General features: G+C 43.6%; 1 protein-coding gene across 1 annotated transcript in view; it reads right to left on the bottom strand.

The window, feature by feature from the left end:
• Positions 1 to 8,184, bottom strand: part of LOC144143183 (uncharacterized) — a 123,276-nt gene extending 115,092 nt beyond the window's left edge. Inside the window, exons 1-2 of the mRNA XM_077674982.1 lie at positions 8,166 to 8,184; positions 6,383 to 6,763 (exon numbers count right to left, since the gene is read on the bottom strand). Of these exons, the coding sequence (XP_077531108.1) occupies positions 6,383 to 6,763; positions 8,166 to 8,184 (400 nt within the window). The remainder of the gene's footprint in view (positions 1 to 6,382; positions 6,764 to 8,165) is intronic.
• Between the last annotated feature and the right edge of the window lie 12,411 nt (positions 8,185 to 20,595).

The following is a 20,595-nucleotide window of genomic DNA, read 5'->3' as shown; positions in this document are numbered from 1 at the left end:
TTGTATAGTCAGCTATTGAAAAACCTTCTGATGGTTGTCTTTAGCGATTTGGCCCAATTATCTTTACACATTTCTATGGCTGTCTTCAGCCATTTCTATCGACATTCCTATGGGTGTCTTTAGATTCTTCTATAGCCATAGCGATATCGAAAGAAGAGCTAAAGACAGCCATAGAACCGGCTATAGAAGAAGCTAAAGGCACATATAGGGATTTCGATACGAATAGCTAAATAAAACTATAAAACCGGCTATTGAATAAGCTAAAGACACCCATAGAAATGTGTTTACGGATGTCTAAAGACAATCACAGAACCGGCTATAGAAGACGCTAAAGACACCCATAAAAATGTCGATACAAATAGCTAAAGACAACCATATAACCGGCTATAAAAGAAGCTAAAGACACCCATAGGAATGTCGATAAGAATAGCTAAAGACAGCCGTAGAACCGAAGGACTCTGGCGATACGAATCGCTAAAGACAGCCATTGAAAAGTCTAAAAATTATTGGGCCAAATAGCTAAAGACGACCATAAAAATGATTTTATATAGCCGACCATACAATATTTTTGTATTGGTTAGAGGCCAACGAAAACAGGTGTGGTTGTCATAAAGACCGCAATATGCATACAATTACCAAGCCTGGCATAAAAGCAGCTCTCACGAGTAAAATAGGGAGGTAGGACGGCACAGCCCTGCGGAGGGGAAGGCCACTACGGGAGCAGCAAGGGACGGATAAACGTTAACACTACTTGAAATGCCATGAGGGTTCTGACAAGGAAGGGGACTTTGCTGTTATGCCCAAGGCAACGTATGAAGAGAAGGCAAAGGAGGCAATTTTGAAGAACTTCCGCCTGCTGCAAGACGTCAAGCCGGAGAGAGTGAGGAAGGAAGCAGCGAAAATGTGCGAAGAGCTGCGCTTATCGAAGTTGGCTGCCTCGGTGAAGAAAAGTACCGCGCTCTGTTTGCAGGTGTTTTTCAATGCAAAGACACACAAACACGGTTGCCCTTTCAGAGTGATCGTGTCTGAGAAGGGCTCCTGGCAACACAGAGTAGGCCTGTTCTTGCAGCAGTGTCTTTCCTTGTTGTCAGTGGATGACCCGTATCAAGTAAGAAGGCCACAAGACGTATCTGACTTCCTTATGAGCGACTGTCCCCCGGGGATGAGTGTGTTTTCGATTGACCTGAAGGACATGTACTACTCGTTGCCACATGCATCTATTTGTGAGGCTGTTGAGGGGGCAATAGAAACTGCAGGAACTGTTCGGTTCCAGAATGCATGCGGCATTAGTGTGGGCAGGTTCCTTGAGCTGATGACTTACTATTTGCAGTCTACATTCGTGGAATATGAAGGCAGCCTATATGTACAGCAAAAAGGTGTGTGCATTAGCTCGTGCTTAGCGCCCATCCTCAGCGACCTTGTTCTCGCCCGCTGCGATAGTCTTTTACAAGACGCTTTACAGGGGTCGCCGGTCGTAAAAGTGTTTCGCTTTGTAGATGATTTCTTGATTGTCTTCAAAGCTGCGGGTGATGACACTTGCAAATTTGTACACGATGTGCTGGGAACCTTCTCTACCCATTTGATGGGGTTGGAGCTGACGAATGAAACGCCAAAGAATCAGGAGCTCCAATTCCTGGACATGAGACTGCATATTGAGGAAGCACACTTATGCTGGAGCTACGCACCAAGATCAAAGAAGGCATTGCTGCCTTTCACGTCTGCTCACTCAAAGTTAGTGAAACGCAGTGTCGCCACGGCAGCTTTGAAAAATGCCTTGCACCGGTCCTGCCACCATCGCATTAGTGACAGCTTTCAGGCGCAGGTAAACCGGTTGCACTCAGCTGGGTTCCCTGATTCCGTCCTCCAGAGCGTGGGCAACACGATTTGGCGGGAACTGCGCACTTTTTCGTGTATACAGGAACTTGCAAGGGACAGTGACAAGACTGCTGTGATGCCTTACATTCATGGTGTTAGCCACAGGCTGAAGAAGGTTGTGGGAAGAGCAGGTGTGCGCCTGGTTTTCTCGGCCCCCAACAAACTCAGCAAGATGCGTGCGCGAGTTAATGATGGTTCGCCTTCCCGTAGAGATTGTGACATAAATCACGTGCGACCCTTCAGCAAGTGCAGGGCCGGCGTGGTTTACTCCTTTCCTCTTGACTGTGACCGCCAGTATGTAGGCCAAACTGGGCGGTGCCTGAACGTACGGCTTATGGAGCACGCGTCCAATGTCAAAGCCAAATCCGGTGGCTGGCTCCAATTGCACGTGTCGTCCTGCAAGTGCACTCCTAAATTTGATCAGTGTAAAGTGATTAAGCACTACAGAAATCAGCGCACGCGTGAGCTGCTGGAAGCATACAGGATTTATAAGGTAGGCGATGATTGCGTAAGCACCCCTTCTGTTGCTTTGTCTGCAAAAGAGATAGCGTTTATTGAAGACGAAGCGAAATGATCGAACTAGTGATATGACTGCGCAAAGATGCTCTTTCTTGTTCCTACTTTTAAAGTTTTACGTAATCTTTCTTGTTTCTGGGTTCTTTCCGCACATCTTGCTGTAACCTTTTCGTTTATATTTCTGAGCGGCAAATAAACACTTTGTAGGAAGTCAGCGCTGTGTGTGTAGCCTCCTTCCTTCTGTCCCGTCTTGAGCGCTGTTTTTTGTGTGAAGGTTGCCCGGAAGCACCACACAAATAAAGGAGACAACAGGACGAGCACTCGTCCTGTTGTATCCTCTATTTGTATCGTCCTTCCACGCAATCCTCATGGCTTTTGAAGTATCAGACTAACTAGCCCGTCTACAAATCCTGGTGATTTAAAACTGCCCTCGGTCAGCATGGAGTAACCAACCGATGTCGTTGGGGTGCACGGTGAGTTTTGGTTACAAGACTCGCGCATCGTCGTGAGTTAGTGCCGCATTATTAAGTGCCGCATTAATTTTGTAAACAATTGGTGGAGGGCTTATATTTCGTAGCATTGCTCCTATGACTGCTATGTGTTTGAAGTTGATATTCGTGCGCGTGTAGTTTTACCCGCAGAGCTGTGTAATCTGTTAGGTTGGCCACGTAGCTTTACCAGAAAACTAATTGCAGCAGGGTGCACGCAAGCATGCGCCTCGTGGGGAGCGCCCGGCGTCTCCCAGGCTTATGCGTGGGTTTGCACTACGTCAGGAGCTTTCCACAATACTAATAAAAAATCTGAGTGCACGTGGGCATGCACCCAGTGCGCCTGCCACCTCGACGTTCAAGAACACTCTGCCCAGTGTTCGGGGCGTGATCTCTAGCGTGATGTACTCCTCGTCAGTTAACATGCCTTGGTGCCTGAAGTTGGTCGCACCAAAGCAAAGTTAGCGAGTTCAGGAGGCCGGTTGCCAAGCGTTCTACCACGTGCTAACCCGGTCCACTTCAGTAGAGATGTTAAAGCCTTCGTGCGAAACGAAGCGGGCGTGGCAGCCATAGCGGAGTTTCAGTGGCAAGCTCGGATATTCACTGAGCTGCAACAACCGTGTCTCCGACGAATGGAGCTAGACGCCAGCACTGCAGTACCTGTTCTTGTACCACTCGTGCAAGCTGCGGAGAGTTTTTTGTTGTTCATTACTCAGCCAGTAATTACGGCTTCGTGCGTTTCGGCGTCGTTTCGTCCGGTGCAGTCGGGCTCGCGAACAATTCACACGGGAAGAAGATTTTCGAAGTTAAACGTTTTTACTGCAGTTTACTAGCGTAAAAGCAGAAATATTTATTTCATACTTCATTTCACCAGGAAGAGGCGTAAAAGGTTTCACACTATTCACCGGCGAGATCAGCGTTTCATAGCTATCAATGGGTTGTCTGCAGTACAAATGGTTAGCCTTTGGGGCCAAACAGCACGTTTGCGTTTCTTGCACTTGAAGCAGCCAGTAAAAAAATGATCCGCCTACACATTTGTTTTTAAAATTTCGTCTAACCTTTGTTGTTCCTCTGCCATTGGTACCACTATTTACCAGTTTTGACTAACAAATCACGCTTGACATTCGCAAAAAAAAAATCTATATTCGCGTAAAACGGTTTGGATTGGCAGATTTCTCTACTTGTGGCAGCTAGTTGCTCTGACGGACAGTTGACATCAGAACGGCCTGACACTTCAAATGGTGTGTCGTCTATAAAAAGCGATATGTCTTTTCCGCCTATATTTTTAAACTTGAAAGGTCAGGCCAGTTCCGCCTGGCGTGTTCAAGTAGTGCTTGTGTTTATCCAGGGAAACCATCATTGAAAGCAGTACTCTGTTTCTTTGGAGAGGGCCCAGCAGCTGTTGAAATGACAGCAGAAGGGAGACAGTTTCTCTAAGCCATCTCGAAATTGACTGCACCATCGAACCTATTGAATTCTTTCTTCTCACCGACTTACCCAGCCGTCTTTCCATTATCCCAATGCGGAATAATACCAGAGGGTATTTTTTATTCTCACGCAAATGCAACGTCAAGATTTCAGGTGAGAACTAAAGGGACCAATAGTCCTTCGTGAGCATACAGTAAACTGTGGAGGTGGTGCTGAGCTTAGCGTACTCGGTCGCCATTTGCGCATATCTTTTCTGTATGTAGAAAACCACATTGTCAATGCGTAGTAGAGAGACGCCTATGTGGACGCTTATTTAAACACAGCTTTTCTTCCACGAATAGTGCTAAAAAGTACGTCTGCACCCGAACGCCGATTTATTTTTGAGTCACAAGGCATGTTGCTGTACTCGCTTCATTGCATCGCTTACAACTAGATGGGTTTTGTTCTGAAGGTGACACGTCTTGAGAGAACAAGGCCATCAGCCCGTATATATATATATATATATATATATATGTATATATATATATATATATATATATATATATATATGCGTTGGAAATGAGGGGGTTGTTAGGAAATACAGAAATAAATTCCGACAGTCTACAACGCCAAAGAAGGCATAGGGGAATGGTTAGAGTATTTTTACCGCTAGTGGCGTTACATTATTTTTTAATAATTACGTGAGAAAGAAAGAAAGAAAAACCAGCACCCAGACTGGGGACAGAACCCACGCCTTTCGATTGGATCTCGAATGCCTTACCAATTCGGCTATCTGGGCGACTGTGTTCTCTTTCACTTTCTGGGGTATTTATATTTACCACAACTGTATCTGACGCTTGAGGGTGGTAGCCAGCGCCACCCAGACTACACGGGGAGAAGGGGACCTTCTTTTCAACCCCCGGGGCGTGACGCGAACGTCTACAGCCTGTCATAAGCGGGTAACTGGCGGAAAACCCTCTTATGCTACCTTGGCATCAAGGCTGCCAGAACAAAGGCCCTAACTAAGCTTTCGCACGATATTAGGGTTTGGAAATGAGGGGGTCGTTAGGAAATACAGAAATAAATGCCGGCAGTCTACAACGCCAAAGATGGCATAGGGGAATGGTTAGAGTATTTTAACGCTAGTGATTTTACATGATTTTTTAATAATTACGTGAGAAGAAAGAAAGAAAAACCAGCACCCAGACTGGGGACAGAACCCACGCCTTTCGATTGGATCTCGAATGCCTTACCAATTCGGCTATCTGGGCGACTGTGTTCTCTTTCACTTTCTGGGGTATTTATATTTACTACAACTGTATCTGACGCTTGAGCGTGGTAGCCACCGCCACTCTGACTACACGGGGAGAAGGGGACCTTCTTTTCAGCCCCCGGGGTGTGACGCAAACGTCTACAGCCTGTCATAAGCGGGTAACTGGAGGGAAACCCTCTTATGCTACCTTGGCATCAAGGCTGCCAGAACAGAGGCCCTCACTAAGCTTTCGCACGATATTAGGGTTTGGGAATGAGGGGGTCGTTAGGAAATACAGACATAAATGCCGGCAGTCTACAACGCCAAAGAAGGCGTTTATTTTATTTATTAATTAATACTGTCAACCCTCGCTTGATGTTCATAACAGGGAGGGAGTACAATAGTGAGTACAAACAGAAAACCAAAAAAAAAAACAATGGGGACTCACAAAGCAATGCACCCAGGGAAACCAAATTGGCAGTAGTTTAACTATGCGCAAAATAAGCATCAATTTCTCTGTCGAAAGTTTGCACATCGGTACTATTAACAACATGGTGGGGTAAACAATTCCATTGTTCTATAGAATCCTGAAAAAATGACCACCGAAAGATGTCAGTGCGAGTGTTGAAAGGTTTAACGGGGGCATCATGATTCAATCTGGCGCTACGTTTTCCGGGAAGGCGTATGTACTCGTCTTTAGGTATTTTTAATATCCCTTGCATTATACGACATGGCGTTTTAAGTTTTTGTTTCTGTCTTCTAATTTCCAGTGGTTCTAAATTGCATGAATTGAGCATATCAGTTACTGAATCCCGCCTTCTAAATCTAGAGCAAAGAAACCGTACTGCACGCCTCTGAATACGTTCTAACTTGGTGACCAAGTGTTTCTGGTGAGGGCTCCAAACCACGGAGGCGTACTCCAGTCTAGGTCTAATATATGTTTGGTATGCAAGCAGCTTAACGTGTTTCGGTGTTTTATGCAACTTCGCTCGTAGATGACAAAGTTTTTTAAATGACTCAGAACAAACCGATTCAATTAGACGGTGCCAAGTTAAGTTGTTCGTAATTGTCACCTCTAAGTATTTAAAATAGGACGTTATACAGAGGTTGTTGCTCCCGAGGTTGTACTGAAAATTGAGAACATTTTTCTTCTTTCTGATGTGTACATAAGTTGTTTTTTTGAAGTTAATTTGCATATCCCATTTGCAACACCACAATTCCAAATCTTCATGGCACTTAATGGTTAGAGTATTTTTTACCGCTAGTGACGTTAAGTTTTTTTAATTATAACGTCAGAAAGAAGAAAGAAAAACACGCACCCAGAGTGCGGACCGAACCCACGCCTTTCGATTAGATCTCGAATGCCTTACCAAATCGGCTATCTTACCGAATGTTCTCTTTCACTTTATGGGGTATTTATATTTACTACAACTGTATCTGACGCTTGAGGGTGGTGGCCAGTGCCACTCAGACTACACGGGTAGAAGGTAACCATCTTACAACCCCGGGGGCGTGACGCGAACGTCTACAGCCTGTCATAAGCGGGTAACTGGCGGGAAACCCTCTTATGTGTCCTTGGTATCAAGGCTGCCAGAACAGAGACCCTAAATAAGCTTTCGCACGATATTAGGGTTTGGAAATAAGGGGGTCGTTAGGAAATACAGAAATACATGCCGGCAGTCTACAACGCCAAAGAAGGCATAGGCGAATAGTTAGAGTATTTTTTACCGCTAGTGATGTTACATTATTTTTTTTAATAATTAGGTGAGAAAGAAAGAAACAAAACCACGCACCCAGAGTGGAAAAAAGTGGACAAAGACAGAAAGAAGAGAGAAAGTCGACAAAAAATGCCCGCAAGGTGGGATCCGAACCAACGACCTCCAGAATACCGGTCTGGTGCGATATCGGACCAGACCAGTATTCTGGTGGTCCCTCTTAAAAAAGAAAAAGAAGGCCCCCTTCACCCCGAGTAGTACGAGTGGTGCTGGATACCACCCCCAAGCACAGAAAACAAAATTACCAGAACATAAATGCCCCAGAAAGTGTAGGGGGAAATCGCCCCGCCGGTAGCGTAGTGGTTAACACACCAGACCGGTATTCTGGAGGTCGTGGGTTCGGATCCCACATGGCGGGCATTTTTTCTCCACTTTCTTTCTTTCTTTCCAAATTATTTATCTATTTCAATGACCTACCACATTCTCCCCTTTGCTTTCCGAGGTTTTCTTGACTGCCAACTTTTATGTCTGTCTTATTTTCAACGAGCCCCTTATTTCCAATTCTGATTCGCTACGTGCATAGCGAGGGCCTCTGTTCTGGCCATCTTGGTGCCATAGGAAAATAAGAAGAATTCATTGCTGGTCGACCACTCTTGGCATGTCGTAGACACTCGAGTCACGGCCCGGCGGTTAAAAAGGAGGTCCCCTTCACTCCGAGTAGTCCGATTGACGCTGGCTACCACCCCAAAGCACAGGAAACAAAATGACCTGAACATAAATACCCCAGAAAGTGGAGGGGAAAATTGCCCCGCCGGTATTCTGGAGGTCGTGAGTTTGGATCCCACCTGGCGGCCATTTTTTCTCCACTTTCTCGCTTTCTTTCCACATTCTTTATCTATTTCAATGACCTACCACTGCCTCCCCTTTTCATTCCGAGGTTTTTTTGACTGCCAACTCTTATTTCTGTCTTATTTTCAACGAGCCCCTCATTTCCCATTCTGATTCACGATATATATATATATATATATATATATATATATATATATATATATATATATATATATAGATATAGATATATATAAATCCTACTGTGCACAATGCGTTTCACATCACAAAGAGTACATTAACCATGCACCACATAAAGAATAGAATTTCTTCGTTCGTTTATTCGTACTGATGATAATTATGAAATACATTTTCTAATGTGGGTTGGACGTTGGCTTTGAAACTTCGTGGTGTTCGGTGGACCTTTGCAATTCAAACTTCGCGGAGTTGAAACGCACGTTGGCTTCAGAATTATGCAGTTTTTATGATGGTCTTTCGAAGAGTAGATTTCAACCTTGGCTGAAGCTGAGCCTATATAAGAGAGGGAATTCAGTTCTACCTAGGGTTCTTCAATGAAAAAAATTCAATTTAAAAAAAAAATAATAAAGCCTTTAGGTCACGATGATTTTTCCCAAATGAGCAAATTGTTTCAATCGCGTTGACAAATTGTTGCTTAAATCATTATTCCCCGTAGCTGCTAAGAATTCATATACCTTGTTTGGAGGGGATTGCTACATTTCTCCATGTAAATTCATCGTTAAGAACTTTTAACCAAGGTTCGAACCAGAACAAAATAAACAAGATGCACCTTGATTCTAAAGTTATAATAACATCTACAAAAGTAGTACTCATGTGAGCAAAGAAGTTTTTTGAGGCAATTGTTCACCCTTTCAATATTAACAAAGCACCAATGATCATTGCATGCTCAAATAAATATTTCGTGAGTTGCAGGCTTTTGTGTTTTCATCCTTTATAGAAATAGTGCGCTTCGCCGCAATACGACATAGGTACACATCATAACTGCTCGTATGGTATTAGAAGTGTAAAGCTTTCTTCAATACAAAACAGAATGGTCATTTTGTGCGAACAATGCACACGCCAGTCATTTATTTCCCGTATCGTATGCGAGCAAACACGTAGAAGGAAAAACGTATTTGCTCGCTGTATGACAATAAAATGGTTGGGATATGTATACAACGTTTGTCAGTTGCGATAAAATTTTGAATGTGCACATGCATTACTGAACACTACTTCCCAATCTATAGTTTTTTACAGACAGCTATTTTAGGTTGCATCATTTTGAGAGGCTTGTTGGTTTCGACGACCAGAATATGTGTGCTGTGTTTATCACTTTCAACAACTTTTCAAAAAGTAAGTCCAGCCAGTGTATTTTGTTTTCAGATGCCCACAATACGGTATTTTTTGATATAAAGTATAAGAGAAATACTACAGTTTGGAACCTCTATTTCGTCCTGAAACTGCGCTTTACCAAGCAAGCACTGCAGCGTATTTTCATTGCGGCAGCTATAATTGGAAACTTTTTTCAACACCTTTGGATTTGGCATGTCATCAAGCACATATTGCCTTCCTAAAATTCATGTGCGTATTCTCCATCAGCTCGCGGGGGAGATTTAGCCCTATCCGAGAACGTAATAAACTTGGTTGCTCGGCCACTCAATATCAGCACAGGAAGAAAGGCCTCCCGAAGTTTCCTTGTCGACATTTCACCGGGCAGGCAAACGGTCATCTTAATTGAAACACTAACTATTGGAGCACGGCCAATTAGCAATCATGGTTATTCGGCCCGCAATTCAAAAACCTGAAGGCTGTCAAAAAGTAACCTAATTTAACTGGCATGCTGGTATTTGGTATGCTTTTGGGCGACGGAGTCAAAAAAATAAGAACGAAAAAACGAACTTGCATTCTAATTTGCGCTTGTCACCATTAAAACCGCCCCGTGTTCCGATGGAGCTCAGGTTGTTATCCTATATATATAATTAGTTAACTTCAATGTGCTCCCACGCTCCCAGGCGCATACTAGTTAAATCGGCATTTTTCCAAGAGCGGAGATAATATTTCGTGATACATGAATTCAAATGCCTCCCCTGTCCGCCACACTTACTTTATATACCAATATGTTGTTGGAAATTAGCAATTCATCGAGTAAAACCTTTTAACCCAGTGATAAAGTGTGTGCTTCTAGCAAATAAGAGCTTTACCACTTGTAATTACCAAATGACTTTGCACGCTTTTGCATGCTAAAAATGTTTTGTGCTTTATCCAATAGTCGAGAGTATTAGGGCTGAAATAAAACCAAGCCTTGTATGAATATATAGCAAACCTTATCGGAAGGTTTAAACATTACAGATGAAAACTACGGAGATATATGTTATAGCTATTGCTATAGGACATCTCCAATTAGACAAGAGAACAGTTGGGCATCTCATTCCCTGAAAGAAGAGGATAAAAAATAAGACTACATTGCTGGTCGACCGGCGTCTATTTTTCTTTCCCTTCCGAGCAAATATTAACATTAAATGCTCGATAAATCGCGCGTTAAGAATATTGTGGAAGATATTGTGGAAGATGTCGAACATTGCTTCTGTGATAAGGAAGCTAGGTAGGGGATGGCCGAATGTGATTACAGCACCCTGGGCAACCAGAACATGAGGGAGAATTACGGTGACCACACCGGCATAATCCTCTAGCAGGCGAGTAGCGGCTGTGCTTACAGACATTCAGCGCAGCAGATGACATAAACACCACGGACGGGAATTTTAACTTACGTGTGGTCCAAAAACACTGCGATACACTGCCATGACGTGCTCTGCCATACAGGTACGGCCCGAGGCATATTTACGTAACCAGACCACTACCTAAAAAGGTGGTATATTTTCATTATTATTCTTGGTTACATGTTTGGAAACTCCGCTGCTGACCCAATTATTTCCAAAATTAGTTGTACTGCTCCTCCCGCAGCACATAAAAAAGGCGCAGCGTCAGTAGATTCGGCCGTATTCAGCGAACGTGTGTAGCAAAGCAAACAAAAGCATTTCTCCGCACGTAGGTCTTCCATAAAATAGAGTGTTGCACAACACACGGTCCTACGGGGGCTCCTGGACGGCGGCCTAACCCGTACCGTAGCAGAAATATTACAGAAACGCATCAATGGCAAACAGCAGTGTCTATACATGATTTAAGGCTTACGGTATGGTTCCGGCATCGTAAAATTCCGGCTCCACAGGGTTCCAGAAGTACACAATGAGTGGTGGTTTGAGACTCCTTTTCAGAGAGGAAGTCCTTTATGGTATTTTCACGGTAATACACGTAACTCTGTAAAATAAGATGGCTTGATTTTTTCAAAACCAATGCCTAATACGAAAGAGGTTTTTCTTTCAAAGTGCGATGCAAACGTCATTCTTAATAGTTAATTACATCTCAATTCAGTTATAAGGGAAAGTTTAAGACTATTTTATAAAAAGGAATACAAACATATTGTTGTATAGAAGAGAGCACCACATTCAACAGACTAGTGGTAGCCTCACTTCTGTTCTTCCAGTTTATTGTTGTTTCTTCCCCTAACTTGTTTGTGGCACACTAATGTCACTTGAGTGTTGCTGTTCCTGTGGGAAGAAGAAAATGGTTGTCTTCCCTCATCTACTATTCGCGATGTCGATGGTGCCAAAGTGAACGAATTTTGAAGTGCACTTCTGGTTTCACACGGAGGGCATTATTACCCTTCCGACAGTACATTCTCTATTCCAATGATAAGCATCAAACGCTTTATTAACCTGGCGCTCTTTGCCCCAGCTGGCCTTGCGCCATTAAAATGCAACCATCATCATCATCGCTTTATTAACCGCAAATTGAGCGCCCGGCACTTAAATCAGCGAGAGATCTTGAAAGAATCGACATTGCAACCTGATAAAAGTTAAAAAATAATGACTGACATCAAGATTGTACCCCAGGGCCGGCACAAAGGGAGTCCGACGCACATTCCCTAAATCACAAACTCTCCTTGGCCATGCATAAAATAGTGGTCCTAGTGAAAGTGTCGTGAGCTTTGAAATACTAACGCGTGTTGTAATATGCATGGGGCCATACAAGGGTAATACGAGATTGTTACAGCATTTCAACAGACGTTTTACTTGTTTGGGGTAATTGCCAATATATAAATGTATCAACGGCAATAATGAAAGCAGAGAATATAACATACAAAAATTATCATCGAGATGTTAATTGGAGGACCCAATTGTATATTTGGGACCCGTATGAATACTTTGAAGGTACAAATTACAAACGTGTTAGAGAGAGCAGACACTAATTCCATATGTGCTTCGGAGACAAAAGAGGCTCGGCAAGTCTGTAGGCGAAGAACATAAACAATAAGTGTAAAACAAAACTAAAAAAGATAACGAAAATTGGGGGGGGGGGGGGCTCTACTCACCACTGTTTATCATGTCTCTATGTATGGGCTCTCGGCTCTCGCCACTGGAATAAACTAACCGGCAGCTATGACACGTTGATTCTTAAGAACACAAGCCTAAAATGTGGGGCCCCCAACGAAGGCCGCATTGCGACAAAACCCGATTGCTTCAGATAACACCACGGCATCAGCACCACCGTGACCCACCACGGTGCCTCACTGGCTACGTCGTTTTGCTGCTGGGCAGCGGGGCTTAGGGTTCGCTTGCCGGCCCTGGCAGCCGCTATTCTGATGGATGCCAAAAGCCAAATTGCCCGTGTGTACGACATTTCGGCGCTCGTAGAGACGAAGTATTTTACAAGGTGGAAATGAAAAATAACTGCATTTGCCGAACATGATGGAGACACCCTCTGAAGGGCGCCGTGCCGTTGATATTGGGTCAAAGCGCTCAACAGATAGCTGTTTTTGTTTCCCACATGACCCAGCAACACCAAATAGATAAGATGATCCACACTTTGCGAGTAAACCATGTTGCGACAAACATTATGGCGCTGTCTTGCTAAAGTTACTCGATGCGGCGGCCAGACAGTGACCCCAAATGGCGGTGCCAACGTAGCCGTGTCTCCACCCTTGCGGCGGACGCGCATAAATTTACGTACCCTACAAACAAAGGAACGGGGTGACAACGGGGCTTTGAAAGTCACCGATAAGGAGAGAGCAGAGAAATAGGGCATTAAAAGCCGCTGTTTCGTCTTCGTCGTGGCGTTGCGTCGTGCGTGTTTTTGCGTTCCTCGGCAGCCCACCGGCCACGTGAACGGCTTTTCGCCGTTGGCGAGTTGGCGCCTGCTGCCGCGTGGGGCTTTTGTAGGTCTACTTCCGCTCACGCGTACCCGCCTGCTTGCTCCCGCCTGTTCAGCAAGTAGTCTGGCCTGCCTGCAGACCTTTGCACATCAAACAGCGTCAAACGGGGGTTAACAATAAAGAATGGTAGGACGAGGCAGGGAAGCGGTGTAAAATTTGTAGAAAACGGCATATTGTCCGCTCGAAGGTCCGTCGTATAAAGCGGACCGCGTGCACCCGAGCGTCATAACGTCGAAATTTTTAATGCATTGTTTCTATGGAGAGTTTGGCGGGATAGCATCGATCTGTTTAAAAAAGCGGGTCGTCGTAGTTCTGGGGGGCATACCAACGGGGCTCCACTGTCTTTGCCATGCGTCGAAAAATAGTTCAAAAAGTGTACAAGGTAGGGGTTCCCCATTTGTATTTCTATCAGAAATGAATTCTTTATGAAAAAAGAACACAGCTGGAAATTAGCAGACTCACCATTATCAGAAACACGCAAATTCGAAATGAAATGTAAGAGAAGGATACAATAACTTAGTTGATACTAATCCCAATTTTAAACTCCGTAGGATTGTGGCGGTTGTTTATTTTAAGTGAATAGGACAAGGCAACAAATGTAGCTCCTCCACTGTGTTAAGTAGTAGATTCCGAACATTTCGTTGTAAATGATTTATCTGTCGTTTTCTCCCTGTGTCCGTTTTATTCCAGTAATTCCAGAAACAGCCTGTGACCTTCGAATTAGAGGACCCGTTCTCGGAGTAACAACATTGCCGATGAAATGCGAAGCCTTGGCTCGAGCACATTGCAGTGCTGAGAGATGGTACACTGTTTACAACAATCGTTGCCGGGTAAACGCTTAATAAAGGTTTCTAAATCCCTTAATTGCATATCTTTGGCCTATTGTAAAGGCAAAAACAAGAAAAGCACCGTACACCGAAAAGCCCGTTAGGCAAGTTTTTAAGAAAATCTTATGCAGAAAATATGATAATCTATCGTTCATTTTACAATAGTTTTTATATTTAGGACAGGTTGACATGTTTATTTGAGCCCAATTTTCACGTGCGGAATCGCGACACCTCCATGCCACGAGTCAGCAAACTATGACAACGCCGTAAAGGCCCACCTGCTACACCCCGTGTTGTTTTGTGACATGTGATGGTGCAAAGCTGGCTATAAAATACACGCCTTGTGAAGTGGCTCTTTTGCTTCGTTCCCGGTCGCTATACTGAAAACCACGACCACCCGGGCCTCTCTCTATCTTTAACCTAGCCAGTATAAGCACATCGACAACAACGTTTCCGCTCTGCGTGCAGCCAACTTCGATTGCGGTTTGGTGGGATACGATAACAGGCATAATTTGTAACCTCATATCCACTGGCAACATATTGCGGGTTTTCGTAAATACGCGTGGTGTAGCATACCCTTGTATAGAATTTAAATGAAGTTATTTTAGCCAAACAGCCGGCCTCAAATCACCATAAAATTAATGTACCTTTCAAAAGGGAGGAGCCAATTTTGTATAGAAAAAGCCAACTAGAAAATGGGCTGAGCATGTGCGAAAACAGCACTTAGAAGCTACATCTAGTACACATTCGAAAATCGAGAAAAGTATCAAGAAAACATAGCCCGCCTTTTCAGAGTTGTTGGATCCAAACGCCAAACAGAATAGTATAGCTGGACTTAAAAGAGGACAGGGGGTCTAGGGAAGGACACTGTCCTCCTTGTGCCATCACCGGGTCATTTCGAACGGAATAATTGAAAACAAACACTTCGTGTTTATTCTACTATTCGCACGAACCACCAATTTCTAGGACAGAAGAATTCATTGGCCAAAAAACGTCGTTTTTCATTTACAGTCACAGAAATAAGGGAAGAGTTGTATTCTTATAAGTCATACAAAGGGGCTTGCACATGAGTCGCCACGTAATTCCCAAACTGTGTTGCGAGGTTTAGTCACAAGATATTCAACTCAAGCAATGCGGTAGTAAAGGAATATAGAAAAAACGTGTTGAGGATGTGTCCATTTCTGAGAAATATTATGTAGACAACTTTAATGTAAACATTTTTTTCTTTTACGTATTCCTTAAAATAGTTTTTTTGAAGACGTTAAAACAACAGACTTTCTGAAAGCCAATTCTTTATTAAGTTCTTATATCAAAGGGGCACGCATCGACAGGTTGTCTGCGCATTATTACCTACGATAATGTAGCATTTACCATTAGTGGTTTACCAATTTTTGTAGTCAGGCTTCTCTTAAATTTTGCACCGAGGCGCGTGTATTTGAGCCGTTTATGCATAGAGTCATTTCTCTTTCTTTGAATGACATATAATCTCGTTTTCTAGAAGGGAATGGGAACTCAGTTCACCGGGCTGAAGGTATCTTTATTAGTTCGCTTCCGGACGACTGGAGACACAATCCTATACAACCGCCTTGAATGTATGAGCAACGCATGCACGACGCACTCGACATCTCCCCGTATAAGTGTGTAGTCATATTAAAAACAGCAAACCACCACAGGAAGTTGCTTTTACTTTTTGTCATAACAAACTGGTCATCCCTCGCCGTTCGTACTTTTAGTAGCCAAAGGATGCTTATACAAGTCAACCCTACGCATTGCTTACAGGATTAGCGCACACCATCGTACGTTTAAAGCAAGTAAAAATTTCCCTCCTTATACCATGGCAGGTTACATAAGCATGCTCACCACCGTGAGATTGATATATAGTCACTCCATTTGTAATCCTGCTGGCCTGATTCCATTACAAATTAAAAATTCAAGTTAAGCGTCTGCGACTGCTTTGTTAATTGTTTCTTTTTTGTTATTTTCCGCCGCTTCAGCTGTTTTGCCACAGGTAGTGTGTGGTACAAACAACCCGCGCAGAGTGAAAGGACAGATATATCCCATTTTGGCTTGTATTCGTCGTTCGCCGAGGCAGTTCGTTGTGTTTATAAAACTTTGTGTTGAAGGAAGCAGGTCCGTACCTGCAAAGTGTTGTATCAGAGTATTAGCTTGGTATTTAGCATGTCTAGAGTCGTACTACCAAGTGGGGGTGGGGTTGGTTGTGTGGCGTCTTTGTAATGCACTATAATCTTCCAGACAATGGGCACGTCAGTGTATGAGTGATGGAGGAGACAAATGTTTTCCAACTCTTAGTTTTGGTCGCAGGCCTAATAATCCTGCTCATTATTTTTTCACGTTTTACGAAATTGGGATTCTCAGCTATGAAGTCCTCAGCTATGGAGTCCTCAAGAAGTTCTCCTGCAGCTCAAGTATGTCCTTGTTATTACTTTCTGATGCATCATAAACACTGCATCCTCGCTCCCGACATCAATGGCATATTTTATAACAATGCCTTACTGAACAGCCTGGCAACACTCCATGATGGGACACGACAAATCAGCAATGCGAGAGCTTTTCTGACGAACTGTACTCTTACAGTGGGGATCGCCACTAACGCCCACCCCCATTCCTGCGCACCCCGCGAAGTACCATCAGGCTCTACCATTTCTCCTTTACTTTTTAACATAGCTCTCCAACATCTGGCTCCACTATTGAAAACAGTCCCATTCCTTCACCATGCGCTTGATGCCATCGATATCACCACATGTACCAACTCACGTTTTATGGGCGAACAACATAAAATATTTCAACGAGCGTCGATATCACCAGGACGTATCTATTTACATGTTGTCTGACCTGCTCTCCGGTAAAATCCGCACTGCTAACCCATCCACAGAGAACTCGGTGATGCCACACGGCACTGACGCTGAACATGGCTTGTCGTATAGAGAATCGCAATGTTTCTGTAGTAACGTATCTCAGGTGCTCGGACTCCGAAACCCACGAGACAACTCAGGCTCCTACACGACCCTGGCACTCCAAGGCTCATTTACCCAATTGGCAGAACTGAGACAACTGCATCACCCGCAAACGTAGTGACTGACCTTGAAGAAGCTGAAACTGCCGATCTGATTCAAGCTTCTCTCACCAGTCGCCTCACATTTACACCTCCTTACCTGTTTTGAAAACCACAAAAAAACAAGAAACTCGTATTTTATTCAGACAAGCGTTCGACACTACACCCGAACTCCACACTCGCATTTCTACTGGCTTATTCTTACCCTTTGAAATGTACACAGCCTTGGACAGAACTGTGTGAAGCTTAAGGAATTTGCAATGTCAACGTCTCAGCCCACTGGCTGTTGTTCCTTAGATCGCATAGGCTATTCGGCGCCGACTTAGTCTCACCGCCGAGCACGCCGGTACCCCCCTACTGCAAACTCGCAGTAAAGTAGCCCAGCTACCCAAAATTTGCACTCAGGCATCTAAGAGGGTTGCAGCACGGCCCGCCCCAACTACATCTGTGCTCATTACCAGCGTCTATAGGACATCTCCATACCCCAAACGATCGGCATATGCCGTCGCCACTGTAGTCATCCAAATATGTATCTTGTTCACTCCCTCCGTGCGAACCTCAAAACAAGCTCGAGATTAAGAGGTAGCAAATTTCGCTCTCCCTCAACTCCCCTTGCCGCGACTACCTGCCAGTAATCACGGACTCGCAGGGAGCCTCATGGCATCTCGCACTGCCCTCGCACTGCCCTATGCCACATTCTTTGGACTCCTGGCCATTATCTGTTGGGCGGCAGTAAAGCAGCGTATCACACGTCCGTAGAAGTGACACACCGGGACATTGCCCTCGACCCCTTTTATTGCACACTGGCTGCCCACCCCGTACTCACCTACAACGACATTCTCACACATTACAAGCTCTCTCGGTGCACCTTATTTTTACCTCACCCTGCTAACAAAGTGTTGAAGAATTCACTCACCGTCTGTTTCAATCCCGGTTCTTCTCTCGGAATTCACTTTGGCAATTCATCTTCCCAAACACTTACTCACCACAATGCAAGCTTTCCCTATAAGGCGGGCTCTTTATCACATAGTGTAAGAATGCTCCCACACATCCGGCCTCCATATCAATCACCATCCTCCCCTTCCCAGTTAGTTGCGGAGCTGCCCAGCTCTTTAGCCGAATTGCAGCTTAACCTCGCGAGATGGGCCCTGACTGCCAGCCAAGCGAAGGGACCCATGCAATAAGGAGTCTTTTCACTGGTCTGCCTCGACACAAGGAGTCAGACAGTGCTTAAATGTTTATTTATCATCATATAGTTTAGACACTGATAAAAGCGCAAAGAAGCGCTCATAAAAGAGCAGTACCGAAAAGGCAGTGTGGTATTTCTTTTGATTTTATAATGGTTTTAACAATTACCAACTTCTTAATTGCATGCGTGAGATATTTATGAGACATATCGGCACTGTCATGTCGCTCTCACAGCAATAAGTATGGCGTCAGTGCTCAAGTCCGAGAAGATCTACCGTATTCCTGTGGAATTGCAGTTTGTACTCAGTCACTCCTGACATTACAAAAGGGTCGTATTGAAACACGTATACTTACCAGCCCATATAAAATTCCAGCCCATGCAGCTTAATATACCTTGCACTGATGTGTGCATAATTTTATATTTGGTCAACACAAAAATAATTCCAGGTAAAATCTCAGTCATGCTAAAAAAGGCGTCCACTACGTTGGGGTTGTTGTGAACATGTCCTTTAGAATGCACTTTATAAAACTTTCTTGTCAAGAAAACTGCGAAGACCTGACAAAAATTTACACCTCACGTGCGTGCTCAAAATGGTTCTACAAAAGTATTGATTCTGCAGACATAGTGCTTTCATTTGAACATTCCACTTAAGCGCTCAAATGACCAGGAATGTGCGTGACCAAACTTAGACAAAAACATTGCACTGGTTCCTTTACGAAACGCCCAGACTGCGTCTCTAATGAATCACTTCCACTACTTCAAATTTAGGCTTCGATCATAACGCTATGTAAGAGGCTAAAAAACTGACTGAACTCGCGAATCATTCGTATTGCCTAGCATAAAAACAAGAACGCGTACAGGGCGTTTACCGAGAACCGTTTTCACCGTAAACTGCTGGGGAAGCATGATTGTGGAAATGAAGAATTATATTTTCTATTCAACGAGTGTTATTATTCTCCTCAATTGAACAATATTAGGTAAAAAAATATTTTCTGATGCCTTGGTATCTGTCGATACTGTGCCCTAATTGCGTATGCAAATCAAAATCTTTATCTGTGCAAACCGAAGTCATCGACTCAGTTTTGTTTACTCCTCGCCAAGAAATTGAACTTTATGCGGCACAGAATGTTTTAGTGGTCCTGAGGCTGTACGACAAAGAAGAAAGCGGGGGGCACAATAATTTTTTTAATTTTTAAATTTCCCTGTTTTAGTCTGAATGTGTCAGAATTAGGCAGCGGGAAGGTCAGTGCCTAATGAACCAGCTGCATAACATTTTGTTGTGGCAATACATGCCACATTTTTTTTATGTGTGTAAGGCATGAAAAAAAAATACGGAATATCAGAATCACTTCAAAGGTACATATAAGATGATGGAGGGCTTAGCGATATTTTTAATGTTAGCTTTGCTTGAATTTATTTTGTAGTCGCAAGAAAACTTTCTCTGGGATCTTATGCAATGCGCTGTTTCACGTGAAACCAGTTTGACAATTTCAGGTTATCATTTTTGTAGAAATCTTTAGAGGTATTTTATAAGACTAGCGACCTATTAACTTTCTTGTGAAAAATGTCGGAAGACTGCACAGATTTTTGTATCGAATGGATTATTATACCGTGCAATAATTTTCTCCTTTTTCCTGGCAACAACCGCGGTTTGCTGCATTTTATTGAGAGAAAAGCTATCAACTTGGACTATGTAGGGCAGAAATTACACTACGTTTGTAACAGAGCGCTGCTATGTTCAAATTGTAGCGTAATCAATGCCCACACCATTGCAACTTTATGAGACTGCATTACGAGGTCGCTTCTAAAATATTGAGCTTCTTTTTTACACTACCACAATTACTTTAGCGCAAAAAAGACGAGGACGGTGGCAAACGTGACAAACGTGGCAAACGTGACAAACGTGACCAATACAACTTAACCACAACCTTGAGCAGTGAATGCCCATTTTGCCATTGTTAGTATTGTTTGCAATCACATGCACAATATAAAGATTTTGTTGTGCAATGTAATAATTACAGCAACGGTTTGGGACACACATCCGGAAATTACAAACCAAATGTTGGAAAAATATAATTTTACCCTCAGTGTAAAACAGTATAATCTGGCTGTACATTGGATGAGAATGATTCAGAGTCCCG

The sequence above is a fragment of the Haemaphysalis longicornis genome, unplaced genomic scaffold, assembly GCF_048455015.1.
Source record: "Haemaphysalis longicornis isolate Haplotype H1 unplaced genomic scaffold, Haemaphysalis longicornis Haplotype H1 scaffold_6, whole genome shotgun sequence".
Lineage (NCBI taxonomy): Eukaryota > Metazoa > Arthropoda > Arachnida > Ixodida > Ixodidae > Haemaphysalis > Haemaphysalis longicornis.
The sequence above is the reverse complement of the archived record's forward strand: the minus strand, read 5'-3'. Positions and strand labels throughout refer to the sequence as shown.